At 37.5% G+C, this 24,833-nt stretch overlaps 1 protein-coding gene across 8 annotated transcripts in view; it reads left to right on the top strand.

Moving 5' to 3' along the window:
• Positions 1 to 24,833, top strand: part of SECISBP2 (SECIS binding protein 2) — a 28,262-nt gene that overhangs the window by 1,001 nt on the left and 2,428 nt on the right. The window contains exons 2-17 of one of the 8 annotated variants that reach the window (XM_075740522.1): positions 862 to 1,007; positions 1,784 to 1,837; positions 2,864 to 3,056; positions 5,016 to 5,145; positions 5,555 to 5,778; positions 6,849 to 6,936; positions 9,251 to 9,375; positions 9,935 to 10,093; positions 13,016 to 13,117; positions 14,918 to 15,037; positions 16,234 to 16,366; positions 19,089 to 19,258; positions 20,746 to 20,878; positions 21,470 to 21,599; positions 23,335 to 23,555; positions 24,297 to 24,451. In XM_075740522.1, coding sequence (XP_075596637.1) covers positions 862 to 1,007; positions 1,784 to 1,837; positions 2,864 to 3,056; positions 5,016 to 5,145; positions 5,555 to 5,778; positions 6,849 to 6,936; positions 9,251 to 9,375; positions 9,935 to 10,093; positions 13,016 to 13,117; positions 14,918 to 15,037; positions 16,234 to 16,366; positions 19,089 to 19,258; positions 20,746 to 20,878; positions 21,470 to 21,599; positions 23,335 to 23,555; positions 24,297 to 24,451 — 2,283 coding nt within the window. Of the gene's footprint in view, positions 1 to 861; positions 1,008 to 1,783; positions 1,838 to 2,794; positions 3,057 to 5,015; positions 5,146 to 5,554; positions 5,779 to 6,848; positions 6,937 to 9,250; positions 9,376 to 9,934; positions 10,094 to 13,015; positions 13,118 to 14,917; positions 15,038 to 16,233; positions 16,367 to 19,088; positions 19,259 to 20,745; positions 20,879 to 21,469; positions 21,600 to 23,334; positions 23,556 to 24,296; positions 24,452 to 24,833 lie in introns of all 8 variants that reach the window. The other 7 variants (XM_075740524.1, XM_075740526.1, XM_075740523.1 and 4 more) reach the window with 7 other exon arrangements.

Below are 24,833 nucleotides of genomic sequence, written 5' to 3'. Positions count from 1 at the left end.
GAGCTCTTTAAATGTTTATGATACAAGTGACTGCTGAGCCACTAGAGGATGCAGGGAGTCCAGTTTATATGCTCCAGCACTGAAATTACCATTCAAGTATTTTTAAAAGCTTTGTTTGTTACTCAGTTATTGAAATTGGCTTTGACAGGTGAAAAAATCCCGGTTTTCATGTAGTGTGTCAGTTACCCTAAAATACACAATCAACTGCAGGAATTACTTGTGGCATGTAAGTAGGGCGAGTAAAGCTGTGTAACACTGTAATGGCAATAAATACTTTGAGTCTCATTTCAATATCCCTCCATATATACATATCCGTTTTAAGTTCATGGTAATTCAGAACAAATGGAAAATTTGTCTTAATAGATTTGTGTTGTGGCAGAAATGAGAAGGATATATAACTAAGTATTCATTTCAGAGACAGTACCTTAAAATACAGATGTACACAAAGCCATTACTGTTTTGTACTTCCAGAGTTTGATTTTGTAGTAGTGCTAGTATATGTTGTGAGGTTTAGCTTCTTTGTTCAAAACTAAAGTAAGAATTCATATTTTATCATTTACTGCATCTTGTGTTAAGCAAGCCTCTGTCCTTTCTGTAACTGATCTTTATGAGTATTTCATCATACATGTGCGGATTAAAGGAAGTAACTTTCCAGAGCAGTTGCATTACTGTTAGACTTCCTTGGTTTTGTTTCTCCCTCTTCCTCCGTTTTCTTTCAGTGAGCTTTATTGTTTTGCATGTTTTGTTAGAACAGAGCAAACTAACACTTTCCTATGACAACTAAACTCACAAGGATGAGTATTTTTCACTTATAACATTAATCTCCAAATGCGTGTAGCCAAAAAACATTTTGTTTCTCAGGGCATCAAGTTGTCAGCAGAGGTCAAACCATTTGTTCCAAAACATGCGGCGGTAACTGTGGCATGGTCAGAACCCTCAGAAGCAGGTGTCTTTCCTAGGTACTTAACTACATGCTACCCATTTGTTCAGGAACCATCTTTGGATAAGTATGTATATTTTCTGAATTTTATTTCTTGGGGGATTTTAACCTTCCGGTTTCACACATTGAATACTCTTACAAAATCAAAAGCTTTGATACATTAATATTCTAACTGTAGAAACGCTTGTGCATTGTCCTCATGATTGAGGTTTTTGCATTTATTTTCTTTGGGCATCTATCTGGTACCTTGTCTCTTCTTCCCAAGGGCCTGTATTGTTACAGAGCATTAAAGAGGATTTGTTGTTCTGTAATGATTGATCTGGCTCGTTTGTGCTTTGGAAGGAGCTAAATCCAGTCCTTGGGTGAAAGAATGGTTGTGCTATGACAAGGCTGGGGTAAATATAGTCATATAAAAGGAAGAGGAAGATCCTCCAAGAAGGTTTCTCATGCTGTAAAACATTGAAATAATGTATGGGGCTGCTCCTGGATCTCCTCTCCACAACCCATGCATCCTTAGAAAGGCAGTTTTAGTAAGAATGCTACAGGTTTCTAAATGGTTCTTTTTCCTAATAAAGTCTAAAAAAAAAAAAAAAAAGCATTCGTGGCAGACTTATAAAAGTCTTGCTAGCCCCAGAGCAAGCTGGAAAAATGCCTACATAGTAGGACAGGAAATAATAGAGTCTTGTCAGAATCTTGTGATGTTACATAGTTCTCTAGTTGCTTCTCAGAACTCCAAGCATTGGATTAATTTGGCAATTACTGCAAAGTTAATGGTGCATTGTAACAAGTTTAGTTAGGCCCTTAGAGAGCACGTTCATTGTAGGCCTTCATTTTATCCTACAGGAAATCTCAGTGTTTTCAACCCATTTTGATTAGTAATAGGAATTCAGCATTGAGGTGAGTATGGCCTGATCTATGCATAGGAAAGACCACAGCATTAGCATCAAATCAATGAGCATTAAAAAAACACCCAGCAAACAGCAGCAATATTATGATGAATATAGTCCCAGCCTTGTTGGGACTGAGCCATAGTTATTTTTTCAGTTCTCAGTGTGTAAAGTTTGATTGTAAGAGTTGTTTTGACTACACTATCAGAACTGCAACAGACAGTAAGAAATGTGTTTTTTGAAGTCTCTTGTTCTGATGGGAAAGTTTCTCTGTTTTTCATTATCTACCCACAGAGGTTGGCCACTTCATGGCAAACAGCTTTAAAAACTAAACCCAGCTTTCTTGAGCTGAGAAATTTCCTTTCTCTCTAATCAGATTTGGATCTCAGTATATAGTTTCTGTACAAAGTGTAGGAGGAAATTGGAAAGGAACTTTGAGTGTACATTTGAAGGAAAAAGGCATGCCCCAGACATGTTGTTTTTTCATAAACTCTGCTGGTTAAATGCAGGTCAGTTAATGATTATCATAGAACTCTGTATTGCATTTCATACATGTCTCATACCCCATAAGATGCTGTACTCCTACTTTGATATTATGGCATTTTAAGACAGGTTTTACTTTTTAACATTTGCATTTTTGTAGTTAAGTAAGTAATGCATGTCATGTAGTTATACTGTGCTTTTGGTTTGTTTCACAAGAAAAAGCCTACCAAAAATAAGTACAAAGAATCTTAAATAGAGAACTATAACTGCAAAGCAGACTAGCTTTGAAACTTGGAAACAGATAACATCTGTGTTTTAAAGTATTTGCTAAATTGCGTGTTTTCCCAAAACAAAATTAAGTATTTTTAAAGCAGTCTATAGCAGTGATTAAATACTTAATTGAAGTAACATGGAATAGTTTCTTTTGAAGTACAGCTTTCTTGTTAAACAAATTCTTCAGCCAAGGAATGATATGTTTATCTAGGCAACAAGCATATGCTGAAGATTTGCCCTGGGATGACTTCTCATCTCTTTCTCAATGTCCATCACATAGTGTTCTGGGAGATCCTGCCTTCTGTGAATACTCCAGTTGCTCTTACTCACCTGATGTTGTTTCAAACGTATATCCAGTAGCTGGCTCACAGTATCATTCTAACAACTCAACACTCTATAATGGTTCAGGAATAGTCAGTGAATCTGCTGAGCAAACGTATCCAATCAGACAAGAAAGTAAGAATCTTTCAAAGGTGAGCAAATACATGTTTTTTAAAAATTAAATTCTTATTTTAAATCAATCCTTCTAAATGTTTGGTACGGTTTTTAAAGTGAACAAACACTCTCTGTTCTTGTAGTGATAATAAGTGACATTTAAAGAGGATATTAGTAATGTGCCCAACATCAGATTTCGAAATAGTTCATGGAATTCTACAGTTCAAATTAATATATTTTTTTCAAGCAGAATTTTTGGAACATGAGAGGAATGTAATTCTTTTTCCTCAGAGAGCAGAATCTGAGGGGAAAAAAAAAGATCATTCATTTGTGAACTCTGCTTTCCTTTGTTCACTACTTGGGCTTGAGGGGAGGGGAGAGGGCTTTTGTTTTTTTAGCCCAGTGGCAGTTTCCATGAACCTGAGTTAAGAGAGACCTGGTGGCTGTAATCAACTATGTGGCTGATAAGTGATGAGACCACATCTGTTGTTGAAGGATTTCCAAGACCTGCTACAGGTAGAAAAAACTCCACAAGAGAGTAGGAACTTGTGTTGGTACGGAGAGGGAAGAAAGGTTCAAGTTAAAAATGTTCTCTTTCAATCAAAAGTAAAACAGATGTTTGGTAAATATCTTCTGTCATATTTTGTGTGTGCCTGTTTGGGATTAATTTCCGGAAAATTTGTTATTTTTTTGTTTGAAAATATTATGCAACTCCTCAAAATATAAAAATCAGGAAAAAAACATCAAATGTATTATTAATCCCTTTCCATCTGTGGTTAGACATTGTGTCTCTTGGATTTGTAAGGCTGCTGTTGTTTCCAAGAGGTTCAGGTAATCTGTTCTCCTGTCACATTGTTCTGGTGGACCTTACTGCCTAGGCAGAGACCTGGTAACTTCACTGTGGTCAAGCCTGTATAGAGGAAGTTGTAAAATTAGATCCCAAGCATGCATTACTAGACATAAGATACAAAGGCTAGAGACTGAAAATTCGTAGTTTTCTTACTGAGAGAAAAATTAAACACTGAAGCTGTCGAGGGAGATGATTAGCACAGTGTTAGCACAGTTGTAACATGAGGAAACTTAGTTTAGCTTCCGGGAGGTGTTCTGTGATCTTTGTAGGGGCTTGGGGTGACCTGTGTACTGTTTGACAGTCTTTTTGTCATTGTTCCCTATCATTTTAATTTTTCTTTTGTGAGCTTGAAGAGAAATGATCGATCTTTGCAGCTTTGCATTAATTCAGTCACATCTCCTAAAGCTTTAACTAAGTAGCTTTGGAGGTCAGGAAATGCCTTGTCCTCCTACCCAAGAAAATAATGTTGCTGCCAGATGTACTTTGAATTTAGTTCAGCATCCTGTAATCAGAAAGAGTAAAGTCACTCGTCTAGGTTGATACAGTGTACTTTGCATAGATTTTGTTCCTTGCGACAATCCAAGCCTTTCCAGACTTTGTAGGGGAATGTGTTTCCTTTCCTTTACACATATACACATATATTTTCTAATTATTTTCTGTCTGCTCCAAGTGGTTTGGATGTTGTGACATCAGTCTTGCCTTGTTTTGCCCACAATACATAGTTTAGTCAAAAGATTGGAATGCTTTTAAGATTTTAGCCTTATTCTAGAAGAAACTCAGTTTTAGAAAATCCAACTGGATGATTTAAGACCAAACAATTTTAAACTATTGGAAATGCTCTGATTAATGAGATCTTTACAGTTATCTAGAAACATATGGAATAATCCCTCTTGCTTGGGCTATAATATGTGCTAAAAATGGCACGGTTAACAAGGTAGATAAAATTAAATAACAAATCTCTTAACTGGCTGTTTCTGATTTTATTGGTTATTTATGGTAATGGTATGCTAACTATTCATATTGTATTAACTTGATGGTCAAGCTCCAGATGCAGAGGTAGTTGACTGTAGCTCAAGTTAAGGCAAACTTGATGACTTTTCAAAGTTCAAGTAAAACCAACTAAATAACGCATAAAAAATACTTGCAGCAGAGGAGATCAAAAGAGGGTGAGAAAAAATTAGACAAGAAAAGGCATGACGAAGATGACTCTTCTGTCAGAACTGTGAACAGGACTTCGTTCCAGACCTCCACGTGCAGCACAGATGCCGTGAAGCCAGGTACAAATGTGGTGTTTGGTTAGAAATACATTGGATAGATGTAAAATGGTTGACTGTGCCATAGCCTCCTGTTTGTGACCATGTTTCAAAATCTAGAATAATTAAGGCATAGGATTTTTCCTGTGTGACTTTTTGACAAGGGACGGTGACTTACATGTTTTTGCTAATTGAACAAATTCATGTAAACTAATAATGAAAATTCTCCTAAGCAAGCATCTAAATTTACAGTTGCTTGTTGAGTCAACGTTGTGTATACACAATGGTTATAATTGCTAGGTTGTTTTTTAATATGAGCTATGCGTAGCAATAGTTCTTGTGACGATTACTGTGGTTAACTAGTGTACTATAAAACATCTAGAAATGATCACAAGCAAGTTTGTTTAATTTAGACTTTATGTGCTTTATTCAGACAGGTTCAATAAAACTACAAACAAGAAATCAAGTCATACTCCAAAAACAGAGTCTCTGCCTGTACCTGCATTTGAAGCTACCGTTCTGGATTTTCACAAGTCACAGAGTTTGGGAAGCAGTGAGGTATTGAATGTGCAGCATAAAAGTGGACCAGTATGTTCAGCAGAAAGTAACATTACGTGCCTTAGTCAACCACAGATGTCTCTTTTGTTGAACACAGAGGTTAGCTGATGCTTTCATGTTGTAGAACTCATAAAAATAGAACTTGACTAAAGTTCAAGCATTTCTGAATGCAAGTGTTTTGCACTCAGTATGGTAGTTTAAAACCTGTACCTTGCAAGCAAGGGGTTTCAGAGCTAGAGATTTTGTTGTTCTTTTTGTAGATGGTTGCTCCTCTTTTACGCTTTCACGCTATTCTTTCCTTGTCTGTGCTGCCAGTAGATAGGGGAAAGCCAAGTACTGTTAGCATTTAGGTTGATACTGCTGTGCTCTAGACTTCTAGCTTGCCTATACAGAGCACATATATTCTTGACGTTTCTTAACAGCTTCTTATTTTTTCTCTTGCCTGGAAATAATAGGCAAGCAGTCACTTATCCAATAGTTTTAACAGATTTTAAAAAAAAAAAAGGTCTGGAATATTGTACTTAATTGCTTTAAGCTAAAGGATAAAAATTCAGAATTCCAGGAGGAGCAAAAAATATTGTTAAGATGTAAGCATTTAACTTTATTCTTTTTCTTGATTTCCTTAGTTCCCTATTTGTTAGTAAATACAATACTGACACATTCAGCAGTATGTCACATTGAATCAGAGTTTTCAACAGTGATTAAAGATGAATAATTTTGAAGGATCCAAACAGTGTAATGTTTCCAGTGCCTCTGAGTGGAAACCTGCCTGTGATGAAAGAAGGAGCTTTCTGCTGTCACTTGACTTTCCTTTTTCATTGCTAGTTTGAGGCTGATGATGGACTTTGTTTTCAATGTTCTTGGAACATGTAAAACATTTTCTTGTTTGTTCTTAGAATCATTGGATGCTTTTGTAAAATGTAAGATGGGTTCGTCTTGCTTGTACAGCAGTGGAGAAGCATCTGCTTATATTTTCTAATGCTATAGGGTTAAAATGATGGTTCCACTAAGAAAAGCAACAAAAAAAAGTCAGGCTACAAAATTCCCTTCACCTTTATCTGTGCACGGGTTGAGGATTTTTTAGTTTATGTAAGGTTTTATGCTTAGCTCTATTTAGGTCAGTGTGGTTTTAATCCTGCTTTTACAATACCTGACTGTCTATTTTACAGGAAGATACTTCTGCAGAAAGCAAAGCTTCATCAAAAACTTCAAATGAAAGAGTAGCCAGCTTAATTCCCTCTCCATTTGATGGTAGAAGTAAGTTCCCTGTATTTTGACTGCTTGAATCTCATCAGTTTGGAAAAGTTGATGTGTAAAGTAAAAAAGGAGTTAAACAACAAGCTCACTGCAAAATTAAAAAAAAAAACCCAGATAAATCTGTATCACTTTCTTCCAAATGAGATGGCCACTTATAGCTCATTCTTGCTTATAATTTCGTCAGCAGATCAAAACTAGGACTGTCTTCTCTGTTGTTTCATTGATGCTTAAGGGCAAATGTTGCTGTAGTTACCTCCCTTGTTTAAGAGCAGAGAAAGTAATGCATATTGATTACTGGAAGTCCATTGAGTTCTTTTCAGATTTTTTTCAAGAATGAGAGGTAAATATTTGATCAGCAGATTTGTTGTAAATAGCTGGTGGTCTAGAGTCTAGTATATACCTGAAAATTATTCTGTGGCATGTGTTGTTTCTGTCAAGTCTGTTAAACAAAGGAGGATAGCTGTGGAGATCTGTGATGATAAAATATCCCCTTTTTTAGTTTCGTTTACCTGTTGTTTGGTTATAGGGACACAGAACTTTTCTTTCTTTTTTTTCTTTTTTTTTTTTTTTAAATTGCCACAACCTATCAAGTGGCTAGTTTCAAGTAAGCATTTAAATTTAATTAAAATACTAAAATCCAGAATTGTGTGTCCTGTTCAGCAGGACTCTGTTTTGGAGGTGTCACATGCACTATGCATTGAATTGTCTAAGTGCCTCCCACTGTATTTCTGCGCACACACGGACAAGCACCACTCTGGGCAGTTCGGTCCTTATCTTCCCACTGACTTCAGTAAGGATTCAGAAAGCACAACTTAATCTGCTGAAGTGCATTGAAGGGCCCTCTTAAAGATAAAGTTATTCCACAAACTTTGAAGTCATCTGACAATGTTTTTTTCCTCAAACACTAATCTCCATTCCTATTCCCCAGAATAAAGTAGCGGTTTGTAGTGGGTTGACCTTGGCTGGCAGCCAGATTCCCACCCAGCTGCTCTCTCGCTCTTCTTCCTCAGTAGCACAGGAGGAGAAAATAAGATAAAAAAGCTTGTGGATCAAGATAAGGACAGGGAGGTTGCTCACTGGTCGCCCATCATGGGCAAAGCAAAGATTAATTTGCTGCCAGTTAAAAATAGGATAGGATTGTGAGAAACAAAAGCAAAAAACACTTTCCCCTCACCCTCTGTTCTTCCCAGGCTCATCTCTCCTTCATTCCTGACTCTTCTACCTCCTTCCTGCCCCGAGTGGCACAGAGGGATAGTGGTTGCAGTCAGTTCATAACAGCTCCTCTCTGCTGCTCCTTCCTCTGAGGGGCTGCAGGGGGACAGCCTGCCTCACCGTGGTCTTCTCCAGGGGCTGCAGGGGAATCTCTGCTCCTGCACCTGGCGCACCTCCTCCTCCTCCTTCTGCACTGACCTTGGTGTCTGCAGGGCTGTTTTTCTCACATTTTTTCTTACCTCTCCCTCTCACAACTCCTGCACAGTGTTTTTTACCATTTCTTAAATATTTTATCACATAGGTACCACCAGTGTCGCAGATGGGCTCAGCTCTGTCTGGTGTTGGGTCTATTTTGGAACCAAACCAGGGCTGGCAGTGTCCCTCTTCTCACAAAGGCCACCCCTGCAGCCTCCCTCCGCTACCCAACCTTGCCATGTAAACCCATTATGCTATTTAATTGTTCAGTGAAAGTTTTTCTCAATCTTACAGAACAAAATCTAAATTTTTCTTGAATTGCTGTGTGTTAGGAATGTTTTCAAAATTAATTGTGAGTTCTTTCAAAACATTAATACCTCTAAGTGGTAGTGGGTGAAATTCTTGTATACTGAGGCACATGAGGAAGTCTTTCAACTGGTACATATGTCTGTAAAACTGGGAATTTTTTAGAAAATAGAAAATACTGATGTGGCCTTGTATCTGAAAGCTGTGTGACTGAGATAAGTATTAAAAAGAGTTTTATATATAAATATAGCAAAAGTTCATTATTTTAAAGTAAAATAGTTTAGAAAATGAGCATGGAATTAAACGTAGTTAGTGTATATGGTATAGATTTCCAATTATATTTTAATTGGGCTAAATTTATGTATATAGTGCTCAGCAATATATGGAATAGTTACAATTCTAGAAAGCTTTTTGGAGAATTGAAATGTGTAAGTGTCTTATTTCAGTTCTTCCTCAGAAGTAATATGGCACTCTGCTGTATTTCCTAGTCCTTGATTAATTGGTTACTGATCCTTTTTCTTTTGAATATTTGAGAAATATTTTAGAGACATCTTTGTATATCACTTTTTTCCCCCAACGGCATTTCCTGAAACACCTGCAGATGGCTCTGCTCAGCCACATGTGTCTTGGGCCATGGTACTTTCACAGCCCCCAAAGAAAATTGCGTCATCACCAGCATCTGAAGGTCTTTCCAGAGGCAAAGGGAAGCAGGATAGTGAAGCAAAGGTACTTGAGATTTGTCTGCTTTAAACTAATTTCTGTCACTGTGTGGTTGTGTCTCTTGATGTGAGACATTGGCTTTTTTTTCCCTAGGCTCCTTACAGTGTCCAATTCTAATGCAGCTTTTAAAAAGTAATATAAAAATACCTTGTCCTTATTAGAATTTTTCTTCTCTTGTAGTGAAAAAGAATAACCAGATGTCAAAAAGACAGTGCTACTTCCAAAATAGCTGATTTGAATACATTACTTTTAGGTTGGACTTTTTTCGGATTCCTGACCCTCAGAATGAGACATGGAGCTGTGGCCTTATTTATGTCTTACATTTCCTATTGAAATCTCAGTAGTCCTGATATGTTCTGATAACCATACAATGTGCTTCACATGAAGAGTTTTGTAGTAACTCTGAATTTCTAAGAGATCTTGAATTTTCGTTTTCCACTTAATGTCCTAGCCTGGATTGATTAAGATACCCTTTAGTTATAAGTGTGGTCACTTGCATTTACTTTGGTAAGTGGTATTGAAATAAATCAATTTCCAGTGGTCACGCCTCATGATTTTTTTTCAGCAGTCAGAAACAAAAAATGATGCTAGTGAAACTGAGCCTGAAGAAGGGTCAGAAAGGAAGAAAAAAAAGAAGAAAAAGAAGAAAAAAACAAAGTCGCCCACTGATGTAGAGAAACCTCAGAATGAATCTGCTACAATACAGGAACCACCAAGGATTGAGGTACAATGAAGAGGTTTTTGTTGTTGTTCTTTCAAGTGTTATGAGCGTATTGGAAGACCAGAAATTAACGCAGCTTTGTACACTTTAAGTTCTAATCCCATTTGTAGAGGATATTGGTTCGGGTCCATTTCAGTTGATATGTTTGTCAGAAGTTACTGGTAGGGAACAGTTGTGCCTTTTGGCTTACCATGTATTCAGTGAGACAGAAGAGGATGGAAGAGACTTAAGAGCAAATGTGGAATGATGCGTCTCAGGGTCTGGGTGTTGACAGACAACAATAAAAATCGAATTGCCTAAATTAAAAATATTGTGTAGCAACTTGCAGAAAGCAAAATGCACAAGGAACAGGGAAAGTACAGGGTACCTTAGTGTGCCACAGTTTTAAAGAATGTGGTATTGGTATTACAATTCTACCCATCTCACATTGGGAAGCAATTTCTATGTAACACACTTGTCACTGCTTACATTCTGATTGCTAGTTGCAGGGTGGTGGTTTTTTTTTTCAAATTCATCAGCTGTAATATGCATATTAGTATTTTGATGCTTCTATGTATCAGTATCATGAAGGCTTTAGACTCTCTCACATTACAGAATTGTTGAGTGGTCCATGGTTTAACAGTGCTTCATTGAAAGCCCAGTATTGTACAGCACTGTGTGCTGATTTATATGTCTGATCTAGTGTACATAATGTTCAGTCTGTGAAATGACAGCATAAAGAAGCCTTCCTGGCTGTCTTCTGTTCTGTACATTTTAACATGGAACACGGAGCAGAAATGTGGATGCACGTTCTTTTCATTGTGTGGTTCGTTGTCCTGGAACAGCACAAGAGGTGACTGTTTCCAGACCTCTTTGTCAGAGAATTATGGGTAGAATCAAAGATCGGCAGGTTCTTTCCCTCAGGAGAACATCCCCATTTTTACTTTGTACTACCATACAATGTCTGACCTGTGAATGATTTCTCATCTAAACAGGGGGAGAATGGCAGGAGTCATGGAAAATAGTAGGAAGATAATGGGACTATTGAAGACAAAAAGGGGGAAAAAAAGGCATAGAATCATGGAACAGGACATACGCATTGCACTGAAATCTGTGATGTGGCTGCAGCGTCTGTTGTGGCATTGGGGTCAGCATTCAGACCCTCCTGGTTTTTTGGGAATGCTTGTGTGCTCATCAGTTTGAAAAATGGGTGAGGTGTTTGTATGATGCTCTCGAAGTAGAAAAGCATGGGAGGATCATACACATTGAACTTCTCCACATTGAACTTCTGGGCACCCAGGAGATTTAAGAAGGTCCTTCTATGTGCAGCAGCTCACTGGAGCAATATATTGGATTGCTTATTAGTTTTATAAAAGTCATTAATTTATAGACACTGCTAAGGAGCATAAATGGATACATTTGGAAGAAAACAATCCTGTTTTTTCCATACACAGTGATAGGCCCTGAGCTAGGTATTTTCCCTGAGGGGAAAAAAATTGAAGCTGCTCTTAATAATCAAGTCAGTGCTGGCAGTACTTGTCAGACATGCAAACAGTGCTGGGAATTATTAGGAAGATAGAAAATAAAATGGATTATGACAATACATAAATCTAGGACATGTCCAATCTGAGTACAGTCTGGATTTTGTTTTCTTGTGTTTCCCCCACTTCTTAAAAAAATACACATGCTTGAACTAAAAAACATAGAGAAAAGGCTCCAGAAATAGTCAAAGGTATGAAGCAATTTCTGTAGGAGGCAAGACTGAATAAACTAGAACTTCTCAGTCTGCAAAATAGATGGCTAAGTGGGAGTCGGAACTGACAAGGAAATAAAAAGGAAATTATTTGATCTTTCTCCTAATGTTGCTTGATTTCCTCTGGTTCTTATAGGTGATGAGTTAAAAGCAAATATAAGGAGGTGTCAAATCACACTGAGTGCTAGATTTTATTTACTCATTTTGCTACAGGATGTTTCAAATACCAGAAAATTGTTTGAATTCAAGAAGTGATTGGACAGACTGAAATAGAAATTTATTCTAGTGATAGCTGTTTAAATGCCAAGGTACTACCTCTGGTTCAGCATTTCTCTGAGGTGGAAGAGTCTGTTTGTGAAACATTTTTCCCCTTCTTGCAGTCATATTTTGGCATACCTCCAAACTTCGTTAAAAATAGTTCATTGAGTGAGGTGTGTCCATCCTTATACTAGAGCTTCCTAGTTTGGGCTGTTTAAATTAACTCTTTCACGCTGCAGAAATGTTGGTGTGTTCAGTAGTATTGTATCACAGCTAAAAAGGCCTCTCAAAATGGGAGGAGGAAAAGATGAATGAAAACCAAGGTGGTGGATCAGGGTCATTATGATTGAGATAGTGGATAGGTGACTAGTGTAGAGCAAGTTCCAGCCTCTCTGCGCTTAGTTAATCTGGAGTCTGGATAATGTATCCTCTGCTACTAAAATTTACTCTTGTGTCTAAGACTACATAATCACTTGAGTGATTTATCTGTTTATTTCCATACTGTAGTCAAGAGTTATTACCCTTTTGCCTGCCCTTTTTGTTCTTCACTACTCACATGTTTAAGGCAGAATTGAACAGCTGGAGACTGTATTGGAAGAAGAGAGAAGTTGTTTGCAAGGCTGTTAAATGATCTGAAAAACACTCCTTTAGGAGCCATTTACTTCTAATTATTTGTATCAGCTGACAGCAATAACAAGCTGCTGTTGGAAGTATTTCTCTTGTAAGCTCTTTCAGCCCTGAATTAGCTGACTCATAGATGATTAACCATTGCAGTGCTGATTACAGTTGATGTCACTGTGCTTGACAATTTTTGTACAGTGAAACAAATCATGGTGAATGTTTGATAAGCAGGGAGAAAATTGTTTGAATGTAGGAAAATCAATTTTCAGAATATGGACTTGATAGTTCTTATAAAATCATCTTCTGATTTATAGGATGCTGAGGAGTTTCCTGATCTGGCAGCTGCTTCTGATAGGCGAAACAGGCTAGGATCTCAGAAATCATCGTTTACTCCTGCTGTCAGAAAGCAGTCTGAAGTAAGTAGTCATATGACATTATGTGAATGTTAAGAAAATAAGCAGGAAGAGATTGCTAGGTTTAAATGAGACTAAAAGTGGAATTCTTTTGACTAAACGTAGGTGCTTATGATGTAGGGCTTTGCCCCTGGCAGTCCGCTTAGGTACTCTGTGGATAGTGAACAGCTACTCACTGTATTCAGTAGATTCATGTCATTCCAAAGGAGATACCTTTTTGGTCTCTGAGCTGCTGCCTAAACTCTGAGCTACTAATTTCAATATAGACACCTCTGTTGTGGACACTCAAAGTAAATTGAGATGAATTGTGTTTGTGTAGGTTTTTTTCCTACAAGTAGTATTCTAGTTTAATTTTGTATTTCATAAAAATAATGCTAAGACTCTTTCAATTTCTGCCTTTGCTATTTGTTCATTTAATCAAATTTCAGGGGCATCTGAACAGTGTAATACTTTGTTCTCAAGCTGTGCAAGGGGAAGAATTTGAGTCTAACATCAATTATAAATCCAAGCTTTTTTTTTTTTTCTTACCTGACTGAAATCAATCCCAAGAATTAATTTGGAAATTCATTCAATATGGGAATGAATCCCAAACATAAGTCACAAGGATTGGAAATACATTTGCTCTTGAAAAGCAAATAAATAATAAAGACAATATTCCAGGTTTCTGTTTCTTTGAAACTAGTTTTGCCACTAGAAATTTTTGTCCCTGGTTTTGTTTCACTGTGAATATTAATAGTTTAAAAGAAACCCCACAAACCAGAACACAAAAAAAAAAACCAAAAAAACCCCCTTGTTTGCTTTGTTTGAGGCAGTAGATTGCATTGACAGGGAGCAGTGAAAAAGCACAGTAATTGCTCAGACCAGATTTGTTATAAAGTACAATAGAGACATGCCCCTCAAACAAGAGAAAACTTTTAGCTTCGTAGGCGTAAGTGGGATATAACCTCTCAAAGCTTATGTAAGTTGTAGAGACGTGATCGTTAAGCCAATCATACTCCTCTGTAACAAATATTTGGAGGTGAAGCTACCTTGCTTTTTTTGTCTTGCAAATCTGCAAAGAAGAAGGAAATCATGAGTCTATGTAAGTAGTATAGCAGCCAACAATTGATCACACTTTTAGAAGGCCATGATAAGGCCTCCCTGGAGCCTTCTCCAGGCTGAACAACCCCAGCTCTCTGAGCCTGTCTTCATAGGAGAGGTGCTCCAGCCCTCTGACCATTTTTTGTGGGCTTCCTCTGGACCTGCTGTGACAGGTCCATGTATTTCTTGTGCTGGGGACCCCAGAACTGCACACGGTACTCCTGGTGGGGACACACAAGAGCAGAGTAGAGGGGCAGAATCACCTCCCTCGATCTGCTGGTCACACCTCTTTTTACACAGCCCGGGATAGAATTGGCTTTCTGGGCTGCGAGTGCACATTGCTGGCTCATGCCCAGTTTTTCATCCATCAGTTACCCCCAAGTCCTTCTCTGCAGGTCTGCTCTCAATCCCTTCATCCCCCATCTGTATTGATATTGAGGATTGCCCCAACCCAGGTCCGGAACCTTGCACTTGGCCTTGTTGACCTACCTGAGGTTCACACAGAATCACTCCTCAAGCCCGTCAAGGTCACTCTGGATGGCATCCCTTTCCTGAAGTGTATCAGCTGTACTACTCAGCTTGGTGTCATTTGCGAACTTGGTGCGCTCAATCCCACTATCTATATTCCATTTGAATTTAATATCATCTTCACTTTACCCTTTTCCACGTGTCTTTAAATATTTTCTCTTCGTCCTTGTCACCTTTTGTCTCTAAATTTCAAAGATCCAACTCCCCGAAGAGCCTTGGGATAGTCGGTCTCCCACGCTGGATGGAACTCCCAAGGTGGATGGACTGTCAGGGAAGCAAGCTTCATATTCTATAATAGAAAGAAAGAAAATGCAGGTAAATGAATTCATGTTTGAAATGTTTACAAGACAAAATGACAACGGAAATTAGCGTATTTAAATCTAAGACTAAGTCCAAGCTCATCTGTGATTGTATTCGTACTTTGTCATTCATACTTCGAGATAAGTGACAAGGTCCTCTTGATTGGAAGCACTCAGTGGTAGTAATTGCTAGCCCCCAGTTTGTGATACAGTGTTTAGGGAAAGATACTAGCTTTTCATGAATGTCTGTGAGTTTCAGGTATCAGGAACTTTCCTTTCACCTGTCTTATTTGATCATGGCACAAATCCAATCCAAACTGATTGTCTTAAGGAGTAGGCAACCTCTTAAAAGTGGTCTGCCAGATTATGACAAGGAGGCAAGGAGATCCACTTAGCTTGGGGCAAGGAGGAGAACTACAGAGCAACAGGGAGGTCAGTAAGTAGTTCCATGTTGGTGAGAGGGTTCTGGCGTAGCCCTGATGCAAGATGAGATCCTAGGCTCAGGAGGAGGAGGTCACATTCCTTAACCCTATTGTAACAGAAGCTATAAGGAATTGATCCTCCAGGATAAGACTTCTAAAAATACAAAATCTGTGAGTCATTTCCTTAGCGTGTTCTGCCATTGTAGTTTGCCCTTTCGTAGTCTTTGCTAGACTATTCATTTGTAATCTTTTTATAGTCTGAATCATTAAATGTGGTGCCAAGCGTGGGATGCTGCTTTTGCCTTCTCTTCAAAGCAGACAGAAAGATTACTGCTTATGAGAAGGTGGTGCTGAGAGATGATGACCTCTCTTTTTAATAAGGCATTGAAGATAATGATATATATGTGTATTGCAATCACATACCCTGGAAGATTCAGAGAGTAGTTTTTCTGCACTTTTAACAAAGCTTTCAATTCTGATCAGCCTTTTTTTCTTTTTCAAAGATAGGTGTCAGTCTGACCAAAGTGGGAGCCTGACATAAAGCACCTCCTTTATTGAAGACTGTATTTTTATGCTTTATTCCAGTAGCTATTCAAAAGTTATTTGAACTGTTTCTGATTTTTTTATTTTTCACATTAAAGTTGATGTGTATTTAAAGATCAAAATATTGTCGTTGAATCAAGTTAAAAATCAAAAGTATCGTGGATGAAAATGTTAAGAATGTATTACATACCATACACTTTATATTCTGAAATGGAGGCCATTACTAATTGGTACTGAACTTGTTCAGGAGGCATCCAGGAGCAGTGGTAAGAAGAGTCAAATTCCCGTTCAGTTGGATTTGGGTGGCATGCTGGCAGTCTTGGAGCAGAAGCAGCAAACAGAGAAGTCAAAACAGTCTTCTAAACCTGTGGTGTTTTCAGGTATTGGTTATGATGAAATTTCCTTTCTTTCACCTTGAGTTGCTTTTAAGTAATCAAAAGTTAAATGTAGACTGATTTTGGAGCTGTAATGATCTCTGAACGTGCAGGTGGGAGCACAGTTCACAAAATACAAGAGAAAATGAAGATTCTTTAAAAAAAAAAATAAAAAAGCATGGCAATCTGAATTGCTTGGAGGAAGACTTGGGGGGAAAAAATCTTCAGGACAATGATTTGTAAAAGAATACCTTGCATAAATATGAGAGGTAATTGAAATTTAGCTTTGTTGAAAATACTAATATTTGTAGAGGTTTTTGCTCTGTCTTAAATACGTGTTGCTGTTGTGATCTGAATCTGCAGGAGGGCACTGCACAGTAACAAAGGCTTTCTTAAACTCCTCTGATACTAGAAATCCTAGAGCTGTAACTTGAGAGAAGAACCTCTTTCGCAGCACAGGGGTTATGAGAGTCAATCAGCCCAAGGCAAAGGATGAGTTCTGCCATGCCTGATAATTGTAAAATAATTGCTGTTAATGAAATGCTAGGTTTTGGTGATGGAGAGAATCTTTCAGACCTTGTGGATGCATAACCAGGAAGCCGAAACAAATAGCTCGGTGTCTTTTTCCATTGTAAGTCAAAACTTAGTCTTGGCTATGTTAGTGCAGTATATTTTGCAAAAAGAAGTGTAATGGTTGCTAGAATTTAATGATGTTAAAATTTCTCTCCTTATTTCAGTAAAGAATTTTTTTTTTAATTATTTCAGAAAGAGAGCTAATCATGAGAGAATTAATCACACAATGTTTAATATGATAGCTGAGCTTTTAAATAAAAAGCTCAAAATACCAAGCATCAATGAGATTTTTTTTTTCTTCACTTACTGAGAGAACTTGTAACATGCTTTTTTAAATTCTTTTTCTGCAATTGGTCTCTTTTTTCATTTGAGTCAGTCAACCTCAATGCTGTAGAGGTGCTAATAACCACTTTTGTTTCTATAAAACTATACAGTGCATGGATTGGCAAGTAGATAGTAGAGCACAAAGTTACGGATCACGATACCTGTTTTCTAATACTAAATTGCCTGTGTCTGAATCTGCTGCAGAAGGGAAATTGATGTGTCATGTTCATATCCTGGAAGTATAAGGCAGATGTTACTCAGCTTTATACTTCTTTTTTTTAACATTCAGTGCACCCAATAAATTTGTGTGTACCAAAATGTAACGTTGGTTTGTGAAGTGACCTCTGTAACCAGAAGAGAAGCACAGTGAACAAGACGGGCAAGGAGTGTGACTGCAGACAAAGTTATTTTATTCCACATACTACTTCATTTGGTAAATAACATGGATGGAACAGCATAGTAAAGCAGTAATTATCACCTGCTCTAGGTGAACCTGCTTTAGCAGAGGGGTTGGACTAGATGATCTTCGTGGGTCCCTTCCAAGCCCTGCCATTCTGTCATTCTGTAACCTGAATTTAAATTACATTTTGGAAATGCATTAGTCATGCAAAACGGCACGAACTGTTAAAGCGATCAAGTTCAGGAACATGAACGTGGGAACTCTGTGAATTTGAAAGGAAGAAGCGATGTACACAGTGAAGGAAATACCATGTGTCTGCAGGATGTATACTTATGTATTGCTTCAAATCCAGCTTCAATTCTTGTAGCCACTTATGCTGACATATACTGCACAACATTCTTGGCAGTGTTCTCAATTTGCCTTTGTTACACAGAGCCAAAAAAGAGAAGTTGTGGTGTAGCAGTTTTATGAAGTAAACTCTTTGTGCTAATAGTACTGAAGGTAGTGTTGGAGGATCAGCATATAAATACTTTGGAAGCAGTAAATGAAGATGGCTTAAGACAAGCTGCCAGAAGCTTTGGGTGTTTTTTAGGGGAAAAAAATTGCCTGAGGCGTAAAGGTGTCAAGCTCATTCCACTGATACTTACATCATCCTCTTCATTGACTTGCTAATGTAAACTGGTTTATATTGCAGGTAACTGAAGTTTGACAAAATACTCTCACAGGATACAGCAATTCTTACTGATAGCAGTTGCAAAGGGAGTGTAGTTTTTAGGGTGTGAGGTCATGGTTTGGAAGGACCAGGTTCAGTGACTCGGCCAGTCATTTAAAGCTTCTGTGCTCTAAACCCTCTGAAGAATGCAAGTAAAGTAGACATCTCCTGAGAGCTTTGCTGGTTAAGCAAAAGAGACTTAGCTGTAGCTTTCCATTACTCATTACCCATCTGCAAATGAACTTCATCCAATTTCATTAAGGTGTAACAAATGGTAGGAGGAAATGCTCCAGATTATTTACAGCAATTAAATCTAAAATCTTTAATACAGCAACTCAGTGTTTATCTTAACATAGTACAGAATCTCTGAGGGAGGAAATACCATTACCATGAAACATGGATACTCCTGAAGGTTTGCCAAGCCGGCATGGCATGGCATTGAAGGTAACTTGGAGCAGCACAGTGTTTTCCCAAATTCTACTTTTGAGAGCTCAGGGATAGCGCTTGTCATTGGAGTTGTATAATAAAAGTAGAGGACATGTGAGTCTTGTGGGAGGAGTATTGTTATTAAATAACATTGTTTAATGACACAGGAATAGCAACACAACACAAATTTAATATGTGTATACTAGTCCTAATCTAGTCATTAAACTTGCATTGGAATCTAGTTTAGGTGTTTGTTACAGTTGTCTGATGCATACTTTTTTTTTTAATCTCAGTTGGTGGTGCCATACCATTGCTTTCTAAAGAACCTGCTACAGCCACAAAAAGTCACCGGTTGAACCAAGGAAAGATGCCTCATAACCCTTTGGATTCCAGCGCTCCTTTGGTAAAGAAAGGGAAACAGAGAGAAGTCCCTAAAGCAAAGAGACCAACACCTCTTAAAAAGGTGCTCATATTTTTACCTTCAGTGTTACTCTGCAAGTCTGTTAAACCTTCTGGTATGGAGATCAGCATCTCAGCATCCACTTGTCTAAATTCAATTTTAGCTTTCCTTGGTTTAAAAGGGGCGGGGGGGAAGAAGAGGGGATTCTTGCTAAATAGCATATACAGATTCCCCCAAAATATATTTTCTTACATAAATCATTTGATAGCTGAAGAAGTACCACTACAAAAGCGTCCGCACATCATTGGTACAGGGTGACATCCAAAGAAATTTTTTTTTTTTTTTTGGACAAGATATGTTTGTTTGCAGGACTGGGGAGAATGGATAACACAAAAGTAGAATCTGATGTTTCTGTGCTTTTCAAAGGCAGAACTTCAGCTGATTCTGCAGTAGCTGGTGCTAGATCCACCTGGTGATTTCTCTTGTAACTTACCTCTCTGCCTATTCACGTTGCTTCCTGTCATGTCTTCTATACAGAGGATTTTGAGATACCACTCCATTGCTAGGTCACTTTTTGGTCTAGAGCAATTCTCGTGGGGCTAGTGAAGGTAGTTTAGTGGCCATTCTGTGCTGCTTAATTGAATTTGAGAGCTATACAACGTAAACAACATACAACAAACTCTCAGGGGGTGATACTAATTACTGTGTCTTCTGGCTGTTCTATCTTCATGCCATCTATTTTCCAAAGTAGGTTTGAGAAGACAAAGATTGCTTTGTCTGTGTAATTAATGTCTGTGTTCTGAGTGTGGTAGGGACCTTATTTTTCTTCTTTGTTCATCTTTGACAAATGCAAATGGAGACATTTACTTTCACAATTAGATTCTGTGGTATAATTAATTAAAATTTTTGGGTAGATTAGTTGAGCTAGTGGTCATCTGTACAATAACTGCTTCTTAGTAGCTATGCAAGCAGAAAGGAAGATGAGTTTCAGGAAACTGATGATTGCTTTCACCTATGATAACATGTTGGGATACATAATGTCCTGTGTTCCTTCCGGGTACCATATGGCTTAGCTATACATTCTCTTTTTCTTCAACTAGCAAATTCAGAGACAGCATTGTATTAGACTGACTCACGATTTTTAACAGGGGAATAAGGGGGAAGAATATTTGTGCATATATATATATATGTACTTGAGTGTGTGGCTGAATTGCTACAAATTGACAGTCTGAAGAAGTAAAGAGGGAGACTTTTTCACCTGCTTCTCTTCATTGAAGCAATTTATCACTTTAACCTTAGTTCTGCCTGTGTAGTTTTTGATCCCTGGTAATTATTTTCTCCACCCAGACACTGGTAATCAAGGAAAAAGTCCTTTTCTATGTAGAGTAGGGAATATCTTTTCTTCTTTTCATGTGCAAATTAAGAAAAAAAAACGTTGTAGACTTTGAACGATAGTACCAAACTTCTGTATGTAAACACTTGGTGAGAGAAACTACCGTGTTATCTATGTGACATTGAATTAATTTGGTTTTTATGTATGTATATTTTAGATTATTCTGAAAGAAAGAGAACAACGAAAACAGCAACACCTGTTGGAACAGACAGCAGTACCAAAAGATGATGTTTGTCAGTCTGGAGAAAATATTACTGAAGATAAATTGCTTCTGCAGGATAGTCAAGCAGGTACCATTCAAGAGAAGGCTATAATGCAGTATGTAGATGGAGATTTGAGATTGAGCACGCTTAGTACTTTCAAGACTATGAACTAAATATTGCCAGATGAAAACTCTAACTTCAGAACTTTGTAAGATTCAGCTTGGGCTTATGTATAGTGTACCAAAGCTGATAGTCAATTGTCCTGGTGTTTGGCTGGGATAGAGCTAATTTTCATAAGAAGCTGGAAGAGGGGACGCAGCCAGTACAGCTCACCCAAACTAGCCAAAGGGATATTTCATACCCTATGCTGTCACACTCAGTATATAAGGAACGGGAGCTGGCTGGGGAGGAGGGATTGCTGCTTGGGGATGGATTAGGCATCACGTTCTGGGCAGTGAGCAAATTGCGTTGTGTGTCACTTGCTTTGTATATTCTGTTATAAGTATTGCTGTTGTTTCCTCTTCCTTTGCTGTCCCAGTAAACTGTCCTTATCCCAACCCATGAGTTTTACCTTTTTCTTTTCCTCCCCATCCCACCAGAGGAGGAGGGAGGAGATCTATATATCCTTGTAGCTTTTTGGTCTGTCTTTTCATTGAAATATTTTTATTTACATGATAGCTGTTCCTGTAACACAAGTTGCTGAAGGGCTTCTGGAGAACACAGGGATCAAGGAATCTACAGAAGGTTCTATGGCATCAAAGCAGCTCACCTCCAGTCTTCCAAAAATCCACAGTAGGAAGTTTAGAGAGTAAGTACTGATTTTATTGATGTCTGTTTTTCCACAGTACCACCAATACGGCTTTTTTCAAACAAGATGCTGCAGTTGCTTTCTGTGCAACACTAATTGGAGTTTAGACTGAAGGTTCTAAAATTTTTTTCAGTTTTTCTGTAAGGTGACACACAAACGAACAATTAAATTATATCCAGAGAAATAGTCTGTACGTTGTTGTAATTTTTACTTCAAAATGCATGTTCCTTGAAGGAAAAAAACAGATCAGGAATTCATTAGAAGCTAAGGAAGGAAAAGGACCTGCTGTTAAAGTGTAAGTACCTTATTTTAAATAAATGGAGTATCAGCTTAATGTTTAAGAAAGAGTGGTACACCTTACTTACCTTTAGTGTGTTCTTTTGTTTTCTGCTGCCAGACCAAATGCCAAAAATTTAAAGAATGTGACTAGCCGGATGACATTTTCGTGTTGTGGCTAGGTAAAGAAAATTGATGGGTTATTACGTGCAAACACTTTCAGTTTTACTTAAGCAGATGTTTCCTTATAAAAATAGAAATAACCATTACTGTATTTGAAGAGGTCAGAGATGCAGTCATGACAGTTTAAAACAGTCACTTTTAGGTAACCAGTATTTTAACTTTTAGTCTTCTTACCATAAAGGGACCATTGTGCCTTTGTGCAATTCTTGTTATCATAAAGGTTAATATTGATACAGCCATTCTTTATCTTCCTGATGCTAATTTAAATTTTAATTGCATTAAAAAATAATTTGTGTCTATGTAACACTGTTTTACTGAAAGCACAGTTTGCGTTGAATATGTACCAGGCAACTCAGTTCTACCTATTATAGGATGTAGAGCATTCAGCAAAGCTTAGAATATTTTATGTCTTTAGATTTTCAGTGTTTTAGTAGACTTGTCTTTGAGCCTTAGAGAAATCAACTCGAAATAGTGAATAAAAACTCTTGTAACTTAAATAAAATTTTGAGATAAATGTATCTCTTGAGATGCCGGATAGATCTTGTGATCTCTTCTCATATTCTTATGTGAATTTGCCACTTGGTATCTTTATGTTGACTGTGCAGTTGAGATACCTTTAGTTTTTCTCTTTAAGGCCCTTCTTTACTGAATGATTCTTTGTGTAAGAGATGGGGAAAAAATAATTTGGAACCCTGATCTTTCCCAGGCAATACTAGAAAGATGAAGTACATCCATTTTTACTTTTTCCTTATGAACACCACAAGGCTGTAGTCTGATAAGTGAAATAGGATGACAGGCAAAAAATATGAACCTGGGGAGGAAAAATTTGATCCAGATTTCTGTCTTTGTTTTAAGTAGGCTTGTATTTATAGAAATAAATAAGAATTTTTTTACTTTGGTTGCTGTACTTTGATTTGTAGTGGTCACAATAAATGCCCTCAGGAAAATGCTTCAATAGAAAAAACATATGTATGTATATACTTACTGGTATAAAACATATATATAGAGAGAGGTTTATTGTACATGTGTGTATGTATTTTTAGTATAGTTTGATATGGGACCCAGACACCACAAGTAACAAAACTCTAAGTTCTCAGCCACCAAAAAAAATCTTAAGTAAATTTTTGTTTTCATGTATGTAACAAGTGTGTTTGGAGTGGAAATAGAAAAAAAGACAAAGACGTAGAATAGAAGGTAAAGTGTTTATATTCTACCTATTTTACTTATGTATGTGTTACATATTTGTAATTTTAGCGTTTTTAACACTTTCTTCCAGTTATTGCAGCCAGGTACTTAGTAAAGAAGTTGACAGTTGTGTGACAGATCTCTTAAAAGAACTCGTTCGTTTCCAAGATCGCTTGTATCAGAAAGACCCAGTAAAGGCCAAGATAAAACGCAGGCTTGTTATGGGTCTTAGAGAAGTTTTGAAACATCTGAAGCTGAAAAAACTGAAATGTGTCATCATATCGCCTAACTGTGAAAAGATTCAGTCAAAGGGTAAATAATTTTTTTTAAAAAATGTTTGTTTAAGAAAAGAAATGTTAAAAAGCAGCCTCACTGTACTGGCAGCAGTATTATTATTGGAGGGACTTACTTGAGTAACTTTTGAAATCCAGTCATACACAGATGCCTTCCTCCTTCAGATTGTTTACTGCTGTGCAGCTGAAATGTGAGCCGAGTCAAGACTGTCTGGGGTGGGGGACGTTACCTCAAACTAGGGTCTGTTTCTGACCGATTTGCAGTGCAGCTGCACAAAAGGTTGCACTGGCACAGCTGAGAAGAGACAAAGATTACTGGTGCCAGCTGTGCCGCCACGAGAAGTCCTGCTGTATCATTCTCATTTAGGCCACAGATTAACAGTAAGTTGTCAGTGATAGTTTGTTTAAATTTTTTTTAATTACTGTCATTACTTTTGATTAACTTTTGAATAATTTCTTAGCAGCTGGGTCTTTTTTTAATACTACATTAGACTATACTACACACATAACTAAGTATGGAATAGTAGCAGTCTAAGGATACTGCTAATTAAGAACTAAGACAAAAATTGGCAAATTCTCCTTTGAAAATGGAGATCCAATGCTGTTACCGAGATCCATGTATTTTTTTTGTATAAACTCTTCTAATTTCAAAATAAACGCATAATCTCAGGGTATTTTTTGCCATCTTTATCAGTACTGTCCTTCAGTTATAATCAGCTTGAATAGTGTCATTTTTTGCTAATTCTGTTGTCTGCTCCAGGTGGGTTGGATGAGACTCTACACAACATTATCGACTGCGCCTGTGAACAGAATATCCCGTTTGTTTTTGCTCTTAATCGCAAGGCCTTAGGGCGCTGTGTGAACAAAGCAGTGCCTGTGAGTGTGGTGGGAATTTTTAGCTACGATGGGGCTCAGGTAAGCTGAAATACCTAGGTTCATGGTTTTGTTTAGCTTTACTTTTTACCTGTAAGGGAAAAAAATATTCTGACTTTAAGGTTTTGTTTATTTGTTTTGCTTTTGCACACTTAGACTCTTATCCCAGGTGAGTGGCTTACACAAAAAATTGATTTTAGAAGTACAGCCACTCAGCGCTGTTCAAAAAAGTAGTTTGGCTGTCTCTTTCTAACATCCTCTCCATCTAGACCTCTTCTCAAAATTTTTTTCTAAGATAATTGGAGTTTTTATAAATGCTTATAAATCATTTTTCATGTCTTTATACATGCTTCTATATGTGAACATTTATGTTCTGAATAAGGAATATTCATTGCAGATTTTCATGGATATGTTAAAACTTCCT

The sequence above is a fragment of the Balearica regulorum genome, chromosome Z, assembly GCF_011004875.1.
Source record: "Balearica regulorum gibbericeps isolate bBalReg1 chromosome Z, bBalReg1.pri, whole genome shotgun sequence".
NCBI classification, from domain to species: Eukaryota; Metazoa; Chordata; class Aves; order Gruiformes; family Gruidae; genus Balearica; species Balearica regulorum.
This window is presented reverse-complemented; position numbering and strand designations above follow the sequence as displayed.